This window comes from Nelusetta ayraudi, unplaced genomic scaffold (assembly GCF_046127955.1).
Source record: "Nelusetta ayraudi isolate G7.1 ecotype Tasmania unplaced genomic scaffold, CSIRO-AGI_Nayr_v1 ptg000042l, whole genome shotgun sequence".
Classification (NCBI taxonomy): domain Eukaryota; kingdom Metazoa; phylum Chordata; class Actinopteri; order Tetraodontiformes; family Monacanthidae; genus Nelusetta; species Nelusetta ayraudi.
Genome location: NW_027466092.1, coordinates 1,707,501 through 1,717,500, shown reverse-complemented (window position 1 = coordinate 1,717,500; position 10,000 = coordinate 1,707,501). Strand labels below are relative to the sequence as shown.

General features: G+C 47.5%; 1 protein-coding gene across 7 annotated transcripts in view; it reads left to right on the top strand.

Moving 5' to 3' along the window:
* The window catches only part of qki2 (QKI, KH domain containing, RNA binding 2), a 16,677-nt gene that overhangs the window by 6,629 nt on the left and 48 nt on the right, over positions 1–10,000 (top strand). The window contains exons 4-9 of one of the 7 annotated variants that reach the window (XM_076033602.1): positions 1,545–1,688; positions 3,046–3,133; positions 3,404–3,688; positions 4,905–4,928; positions 5,715–5,789; positions 8,257–10,000. The exon at positions 8,257–10,000 is cut by the window's right edge and continues 48 nt beyond it. In XM_076033602.1, coding sequence (XP_075889717.1) covers positions 1,545–1,688; positions 3,046–3,133; positions 3,404–3,688; positions 4,905–4,928; positions 5,715–5,789; positions 8,257–8,279 — 639 coding nt within the window. In that variant the 3' untranslated portion in view covers positions 8,280–10,000. Of the gene's footprint in view, positions 1–1,544; positions 1,689–3,045; positions 3,134–3,403; positions 3,689–4,904; positions 7,280–8,256 lie in introns of those variants that run through there. The other 6 variants (XM_076033601.1, XR_012927667.1, XM_076033604.1 and 3 more) reach the window with 6 other exon arrangements.

The window sequence follows — 10,000 nt, the reverse complement described above, 5'->3', positions numbered from 1 at the left end:
GGAGGTCTCTGAAGATATTTGACCCCGTGACCCCCACATCTGAAGAAGCATTCTAGCTGACCCTGCCGGTGGAGGACGTGGTCATGTTGACCGGAGAGCGTGTGCCGTGTTTTATTTACACTCAAAGTGGTCCCAACTGTGTGTGCGTGAGAGAGAGAGAGAGAGAGAGGGAGAGAGAGAGAGGGAGAGAGAGCGAGAGAGAGATAGAGAGAGAGAGATAGAGAGAGAGAATGTGTGTAATAGCCACAAAAAACGCCACAGTAATGACGACGACGAAGTGGCGTAAAACGACTAGCTGCTGCTAATGACATTCGTGTGTATGGCGCAGTGGCCGCAGCGCAGGGAGAGCTGAAGAAGAAGAGCAGGAGACGACACTGAGATGTTTGACTCATCTGTTGGCGGATCATCTGATTGGTCGGCTCCGATGTGGCAAGCAAAAGGTTCATTCCATGGATTCATTTTAATATCTGGATGCCCTGCTGACAATATAACGGCACTGTGATTTTTCCCCCAGTGGCCTCTGAAGGTACTGCAGCATTTTCCCCACAGACCGCAAAATAAAAATAAACAAACCTGAAACACAGTTCATTAGAAATCTTTCTATTGTAAATGTTTGAGTCCTGAACTTTAAATCTTTCAAAAATACTGTATAAAGGCCAGAAAATCCCCCAGAAAAGAATTTTATATTACGAGTGTGACGTTATGGCGGCTGTGTCTTGGCTCCTTCTGATTGGCTGATGCGTCCTGATGCATCTCATGCACGACAGTGGCATGATGGGAAGCGACACCACTGTTCCATGCTTTGTCAGGCCACATGATGTAGAAGTAATCTGGACGGCAAAAACCTTTTCGCCACATGTGATTAAAGAGCAGCTATTGCATCCTCCATCATCTCCACGCCTTCACCAAGTTCTTTTTTTCAAGGACCCTCCCTTTTCTGAATTTTTTCCTGTGAGAACAACATGAGAAAATGTTTTTTACTTTTTTGGCAAAGCCAATTATGTTGAGCAACATCAAACAGACGGCAAATCAAACATTCACACCATCGGAATGATTCAACGGTTATTAAAACGTCAGCGTTCTTCTTTTTTCCTGTCATTCAATCATTTGTGGTGGACTGACTGATCGCTCCTGTCATGAAGTGGGAGAAAGAGAAAGAGAGTGAGAGTGGGAGAGAGAGGGAGAGACTGGGTGGAAACAGCGGCGAGCTGCAAAAGAATGTTGTGATGTGGGAAAATGTCACCGGGAGCATCTGCAACACCGGAGCCAGTGTGGAGCAACAACAGGAGGCTGCATTTAACACTTGTGCTTGTGTGAGTGTGAGTGTGTGTGTGTGTGTGTGTGTGTGTGTGTGTGTGTGTGTGTGTGTGTGTGTGTGTGTGTGTGTGTGTGTGTGTGTGTGTTGTTTGAGGCGCGTCCAACTCCAAACACCGAGCAGAGCCAAAAGCGAGAAGAAAAAGAGAAAAATCCTCCTTCCGCCTCCTTCCTCCAGCCTGTGAGCCGCATGTAAAGGAGGGCCGTTGTCTGTCTTTGTTGCATTGCAGGAGGAGATGAACCGAGGGAAGCCCAACTGGGAGCACCTGAGCGAGGACCTGCACGTCCTCATCACGGTGGAGGACACGCACAACCGCGCCAAGATCAAGCTGCAGCGGGCCATCAACGAGGTCAAGAAGCTGCTGGTGCCGGCGGTGAGTGCGAGTGTGTGTGTGTGTGTGTGTGTGTGTGTATGTGTGTGCGTGTGTGTGCGGAGGCCTGAGGATGAGAACTGGCTGCGTTGGTATGCATGGTGGTGGTGGGGGAGAGAGGAGGGGGGGGCTGGATCCCAAAAAAAGTGTGGGTTTGTGTGTGTGTGTGTGTGTGTGTGTGTGTGTGTGTGTGGCTATGTGTAAGGGGTTAGGGTAATTAGGGAACAGGCATAAAGGGGTTTCCATGGCGACCCCGGCTTGTTTGAAAGGCCGAGGGAATGAATGGAGAGTCTGTTCACTTGTTCTCCCCACTCCATCACTCCTTTCACTCCTTCACAACTCACTTCATTCCCAACCACTGGCTACAGTATTCACTCATCTCCCTGGGATCTTTTTTTCCTCCTCCTCCTCCTCTTCGTCGCCGTCGTCGTCGTTGTCGTCGTCGTTGTTGTTTTCCGACACAAGGGGACATTTTGATTGGGCTCCTGCACATTTCTCACATTCTCCGTCTCCGCCGACCTCTCTCCCTCTCTCTTGCTGTCTCTCACCCACCTCTCACTCACGTGCGTGCGGCCTGCGACGCTGGTTCGCTAGGGACGCTTCAACGCGCGCGTGAACGCACACACACACACACACACACACACACACACACACATGCACTCGCACAAGCACTTATTTTGAAATCACATGGCTCCGTCCTTTTTGTTTTTAGCCCTCAATGGAAGTGGAGTGAAAAGAGCAGCGGGGGAGGAGGAGGGAGGGAGGTTTTGGTGGTGGTGGTGTTTCGATGGTGGGGGGGGGGTTTCTATTGCAGCGAAAAGCCGCCACTTCCGCTCCAATCACGTCGCTACGTTGGCCCCGCCCCCTCTGATTATTGGGGGGCCACGGGCAGCGCCGTCAGGCGGCCCGGAGTCCAGCCTTGTTAATCTCCCTTCACCCGTCCGGCCGTGTGTGTGTGTGTGTGTGTGTGTGTGTGTGTGTGTGTGTGTGTGTGTGTGTGTGTGTGTGTGTGTGTGTGTGTGTGTGTGTGTGTGTGTGTGTGAGAGAGTCTTGCTGGACGCTACGTGTTGGTTTAACCCAGCTGCTCCCACTGTCCCGCTGTAAATCAGTCCAGCTTTTCACCCGCCGGTAACCTGAGCCCTAAAGGAGCCACGGGTGTCGCTGCGGTCGACACCCAAGGTGCTGGGTGTCGACCGCCGGCTGCGCTCAAGGTCGCGTGCGAATTCAATCTCGCAATTTGTCATTTTTTTGGCTGAGGAAGTTAGTGCAAAGTTGTTGCGACTTGTTAATTTGCTGATTTGCAACATCAGGAGGCTGAAGGATTGTGCCTGTGTGTGTGTGTGTGTGTGTGTGTGTGTAGGCTGAAGGCGAGGACAACCTGAAGAAAATGCAGCTGATGGAGCTCGCCATCCTCAACGGGACTTACAGAGACGCCAATGTCAAGACACGTAAGAGTGACATCATCACGTGGGCGTGGCCGAGGGTTGGTGGGCGAGAGAGAGAGAGAGAGAGCGCGCCGTCCAGTACAGGAGGCCACTGTCTCTCGCCCAACAATGTCCTTGTATCTGCTGCTAAAGGCCTCTGTTTGTCCCCTCTCTCTCTTCTTCCCTGTCTATTGTTTGCGTTCTGTGTGTGTGTGTGTGTGTGTGTGTGTGTGTGTGTGTGTGTGTGTGTGTGTGTGCATGCATTCTTACATCGCGCTCCACCGCGTCGTGCAGCCACCGCCGCCTTCCCCCTAGGGACCCCCCAGGCGCCCCGGATCATCACGGGCCCGACGCCCGTCCTGCCGCCAACCCTGCGGAACCCCGCTCCCGTCACCACGCCCACCCTCATGCCCCTGATTCGCCAGATCCAGAGCTCGGCCCTGGTGCCAGGGGGCAACCCGCACCCGGCGCTGGTGCAGCAGGGGCCCGAGTCCGGGATCATCTACACGCCGTACGAGTACCCCTACACGCTCACGCCCTCCATACTGGAGTACCCCATCGACTCCACCGGAGTTTTAGGTATGTCCAAATGATAAGTCCCTCACTGTCGTACCGCTGCAATCGGTGTATTATGAGAACTGGATACTTGGCTCCAATGGCGTCCCGCTGGTTTTGGACCATTCACCCGCAGTCTGTGTGTGTGTGTATGAAGCTGCTGCGAAAATGCCCCAATTTGAGGTCAACGTGCTCGCGAGGAAACTGTCCAGCACTGTGTGGGTGAACTAAAGAAGTGGGTGACAAACATCCAGCTGGTTCAACTGAGTTCTACTGAACCAGGCTAAACATTAACAATGACATCGCATACAATCTGGGGTTTTATGCACATCCTGGTATACACACACACACTACCAGTCAAAAGTTTGGACACATGCTTCTGATTTAATGGTTTTTCTTTCATTTTTAATGACTATTGACATTGTAGATTGTCACTCAAGGCATCAAAACTGTGAATGAACACATGTGGAATATGAATTAAACAAAAAAGTGTGAAATAACTCAAACAAGTTTTTTATTTGAGATGATCTAGAATAGCGACCCTTCATATAAAATATACATAACAGAACATATTTAGGTATTTAATTTTTTTTTTTTTTGCCACATTAATCCACATATCTTGGTGATATATTTGATGTCTTCAGGATGTATCTACAGTGTAGAAAGTAGTCAAGATAAAGAAGAAACAGGTGTGTCCAAACTCTTGACTGGTGGTGTATACAAGGTCCCATTTTCTGCAGAATTCCTGCAAAATGTCCTTGTGTTTATTTTACCAGGAGTCAGTGAATTCAATCAGTTACAACAATAGTTACATGAATCTGCCCTTTGTGATGTCACAAAAGGGGGCCGATACACTTCCCAGCCAGACTTGAGACCAAACCACCCACTTAAACTGGCTTTGTTTATGTGCCCTTGCAAACCATCTGGAAGGTTTAATGAAGCACAGGTTTTATCCTGAGGCTGTAAACAGAGGGCTAAGTACAATGACTTTAACTTTAGGTCTTTTGGGATGAATATTGATGTGAAGCTGCTTCACTGGAGTCCAGGACAGAAAATCACGATCAGAAGCTTCGACCTTGAAGCTAAGCCTAATGATTAGCCTCCCGCCACCCGGTTGGAAAAAGCGACACATTGCAGTACCAGAGTTCGCCACCGGGTCCCATTGGCAGCCAAACCAGCTCTCGTAATACATCTGCTGCGTCTTTTAACTGAACATCGAAGCTAACCGCTCGGCTAACAGTTCCTTCTTCCTGTGTTTTTGCAGGTATGGCTTTTCCAACCAAAGGCTAAAGCGGTAGCGACCCTCGACCCCCCCCCCCCCTCCCATACCTCCCCCTCCCCACTCCCCCTCGCTCACACACACGGACTGGCTTGCAGAGACCCCCCCCCATTCCCCCCTCTCACTCCCATACTCGCCCCACAAAGCAAACACTCAGCGTTTGCTCATACTTTAGGATGACAGAGTCCTCCACAGTCGTTCTGTAGTCATTCCTGTGCCTTTCCTCTTTTGTTGTGATCGCCGACTAGTTGTTGTGTAGTGACAGCTCTTTAACTTTTTTTAATAGCACAGCTTCCGCTTGTAATTTTAACACGTTGTCGTTTTCTTTTGTTTTGTTTTTTTTGTTTTGTTTTTAGGAGAGAATCCATAGATGATTTTAGCGCCGCTGTTGTTTGTGATTTAATGTATATTAAGAGCTTATTTTAATCACAGAGGTATAGAGTGACTTATGCTTATAGAGCTGAAGTTTTTTTTGGAAGAAAAAAAAAACCTACTAGTGAAGCTTATTGAAGATTTTAGGGGTTTGGATTAATATTTTCTTTGGAGAACAGACGACCACAAAACAACACCAGTTCTGTCTCTAAAGGAGTGTTTCTGTTTGTTTTTTTACCCTCAGCCTTGAACACTTTATTGTAAGTTCCTGGTCTCACTGATGTTGTTGGTGCCATGGGTGTACTGTTTTGTTTTTTGTTTTTAATTTTTTTTTTAATTTGATGTCTCTCTGATGAGTAACCTGTGTTCTGTTTTGGCGATGTCAATGGCTGTTAGCAGGTGCCATGACCACTAAGGTACGACGCCACGACAAGAGAATCCATCCTTACCAAAGGGTAGTGACCCCAGACAGAGGTTAGTTAGCTCACCAGCCACTTTATGTGTGTGTGTGTGTGTGTTTGCGTGTTTGCGTGCATGCGTGTGTGTGCGCGCGTGTGTGTGTGCGCGCGCACGCGCGTATGTGTGTGTGTGTGTGTGTGTGTGTGGGTGCATGTGCGCGCGGACCAACGGACCAATCTCAGTTTACGTGTGCCTGTAAGACGGCACGACTTAGAAGAAGAGAAGTAATAATAATAACGAGCAGCCTCGGTGCATAATGTGAAAGGAAGGGTGTCAGTGACGGTGAGATGAGTGAGCAGGTCGGGAGGAGGAGCTGGAGGTGGAGCAGGTGGTGGAGGAGGTGGAGGAGGAGGAGGAGGTGGTGGCGGTGAACTGGGTGGCTTGCAGGCCGGGACCCTCTCAATATGAACGGATCACTCCGTTCACCGGACTCGGTCCTCGTGACTCCTTTGCGGATTTGGAGTCTCTCTCTCTCTCTCTCTCTCTCTCTCTCTCTCTCTGTCTCTCTCTCCCTCTGTCTCTCTCTCTCTCGCTCAGAACAGTTTCTTATTTTTTATTTTTTTCCTTTTTTTTTAATTTCCTTTTTTTTTCTTTAATTATGACATGGTCGCCATGTATCGCTCCAATCCTACTCTCCACCCTACAAATAACTGTGGGAAGTTTTATTTATAGCCATTCCAGTACATTTCCACAAATGTTTTTATTATTATTATTATTATTAGTGGTAGTAGTATTATTATTATAATTATTATTATGATGAATTAAATCCTGTGTTGTGCCCAATGACTCTATGACATTTTAAGGAAACAGTGATCGTCTTTTGATGAAGGTCGTTCAGTTCAGCGTGACCTTTGGTCTTTACTACTAAAACGCAGCGTGTGAAGACTACTGAGTCTGTGTATCGAGCTCTTTTGTATGAAATACTGTTGTTTGTGGTCTTATCAGTCGCCCACTGGACTTTATCATTGGGGCTGTTTACATCTTTCATATATTTCCTAGCCAGAGTGGTGCTGTTACCATGTATTTAGCTGCAAAATAAATTTGTATATAGGGATTTTAAGGATTTAAGTGCTTATATGGAGCTTATGGAACAAGATCGCTTTGGAAATACTTGTAGTATTTTTTTTAGTTTTTTTTTTTTTTTTTAGTTTGTAAATTTTTATCTTTTGTTGGGGGTTTTTACGACATGCTTTTGATAGATGAAATGTCTCCATGTAAACTTCAGATTCTATTCAAGGTGTGTAGCTACTACTGTTTTAGTCGCCGTTTTAAAAGAAAAAAAGTAAAGGGTGGCAATGAAGGCAGTGTTGTGCTCCTGTCTGTCGAAGGTCAGGTGACCCCTCTCACACCTGCAGGCCTCCTGGCTGTTCTTATGCAATAGAAATGGACTAGCTAGGCTACAGTATCTGTGTGTATGTGAGCGTTGGTGCTCCTGTTTGTACAAGATGGACAAAAAAATTACACTAAAAGGCAATAAAGATGATTATTGAAAAACGAAACGAAAAGCAGATCTCTTAAGAAAGCAAAAGACTGTTCAATTTTTGTAGCAACTGTTTGTGGAGTCCCTCCAAAATCACCATCTCTTAACCTCTCATCACCGTCTGCTGTGGCGCCTCTGTGCTTATCGTAGTCATTAGACGCTCTTCTAATCCTCCATCATTAAAAAAATCAATTAAAAACAAAAGAAATCAAGCCAAAATAATCAATAATCAGTGTGTCGCGGCTGTTAAAGGTCTCCTGTTCTGCCACTTCACCCATGTTTACCTAGCAGCGTTCCGTCGCTCAACTCCCCCTTGTGTCACTGCCCTCTGTGATGTCACAAAGGGCAGTGACACCCTGCCCATCTGGTGCTGAAACCACCTCCCTTTTGCCTGGCCACAAAGTGTCATCTTTAGCGGCAGGCTGTCAACAGAGGGCTAATTGGCCTCCATTGGGATGAGTCGCAGAATACAGGACCTTTAATGTCGCCGCCATCTCTCGCCTACTGCTAAACCAACAGCTCCAGCGTGTTGACCAATCAGAGGCTTCCTGAGGCCACAGACGCCTCTTTTCTCCCCCCCAAACCCTGCCCTCCCCTGTTTTGGACATAAAGGTCACTCTCTCACCCACATGAAACCATGCTGTCTCGCCCCCCTCTGCTGTCCATGGTTTCACTGTCTGTCTGTGCTCGACGGAGCCCAGCTAGCATGAGTTAGCGTCACTGTAGCAGCGGTTGAGCAGCGGGGGGGGGAAGGAACAGCACAGGGTGCCACGCCCTTCCTGGGCTGTGCCATCGCTCACCGACCCCCCCTGCTGGCCGACCAGCGTAGATCTGCCTTGTTGTCATCCTGACGCCACTAGCTGACACTAATCACTCTTCTGTCTTTTTTTCTTTTTATGTCCCCTTCTATGTGCCCCTTTTTTGTTTCCTTTCCTCGTCTGTCTGTCCGTCCGTCCGTCCCTCTCTCTCTGTCTGTCTGTCTGTCTGTCTGTCTAACTCTAGCTGCCACGGCAACTAACCCATGACCCCTTGACCTTCTGACCTTTCCGCCCACTGATGACCCACCCATCTCTGCCCCCCACGCTGGCGTGCTCATTGGCCGGCGGCCACCGCCACTCTGTCAGCTCGGCCAACAGGACCGGCAGGTTGGGAACGTCCCGGCTGCTTCTGTCTAATCAACCAACCAACCAGCCAGCCAGCCAGCCAGCCAGCCAGCCAACCAGACGACAGCGACCCTGGGAAAACAAAATGAAACAAGAAAAAAAAAAAAACAGCCCTCAGGAGACCGACCCACTGTCAAGACCCAACCTAAACTGTACCAAACGTGCCTTCCTCCCCCCCCCCGAAAAAAAAGCCCAAAGCCAGTGTGAGAGTGTTTTATAACCACTAGTCAGTCCCAGTCCTGCACTTGTTGCCATGCAGAGCCGGTGAAGGTCGCTGGGAATGGGGCCCCTCCAGTGAGGCCCCTCCAGGGCTCCGGCTGGTCCAAACTGTCTCGCTCAGCTCTCCCCTGCCATCAGTCTGTGTGATGCAATAATAATAATAATAAACAATAATAATGAGACTGTTAACAACAGGCAAGTGACACCTGAACTCACTACAGTGCAGAAAATCTCTAAACACTAAAAACTGAAGGAAATGTGTTGACATACTGGCAGCATTTATTTAACCAGTCGGGCAAAAAAAAGTCTCTGAGCTTCTTCTAAAACATCCAAAACAGTGGGAGAGCATTTGTTGTGCTTTATATGTAACTGCAACAGGTGCTCAGTGAGGAACAGGGGAAAAAAACTGCAATCTAAAGTATCTCAAAGTTTTGAATGAAGCATCTTCACACCAAGTTGCACTTTAGGCCACCAGTGGAACGCACACAGCAGTGCCTTCTGCTTTTGTATCGCAACACTACAGTGTTACAACAGCAGTGCCTTGATTGACTGATACTGTTACTCCAGCCAAACCTTTTGCTACTGCACCGCAAACTCACTCTGTCATTTTGGTTCATGCAGATCGCAAGAAACATGTTATCTGAAGATTTTTAAAATGCAACATTTAGCAAAAAAAAACTAAATATGCAAGTTGACAATTCAAGCAGCAGCTGGAGAATCGGAGGTGTCTCCACATCACAGTGTTATATTGTGTCTCTTTTTGATGCTTCCTTTGTGTCTTTGTCGCTTTGTTTGGATTTTAATGTTGAAGATCAACTCGGCCACTTCAGAGAAGATTTTTTTCTTTGGCATGTTTATCAGTTTCACACACGCACACAAACCAGCGGATGCCTTTTGAAATCAAAAAAAGAAAGGAAGGAAGCCGGAGTCGTAACACCTGTAACAAGTTTATAATGTATTTTTATATTCTCTTTTGTACGTGAAAGTAACATTAAATTACCTTTTTTTCTGATAACAACATCATGCCTTATTCCAGAGAAGAAGCGTCGCCGCTGCCGACGGGAATCTGATGTCTCTCTGTATTAACTTGAGCCTCTGAACAGCATTTGCTTGCCCTCTGTGCCTTCTTTGTATACTACGAGTTCGACAATTAACAGTGTAGTCACGACATTAATCGACTCTCTTCAAGTGCCAAGTGTAGCGCACACTAACTGTTACCACTTCTGTGATAATTATTAACCACTTTTAATTGTTATCTGTGTCTGGATTTCCTTTTTAAAACGAGAGAAAGAAAAAGAATCAATTGTGTGTCTAAAAAAAAACAAAACAGCGATGATGTGTTGATCGATGGACTTTAACTGGAG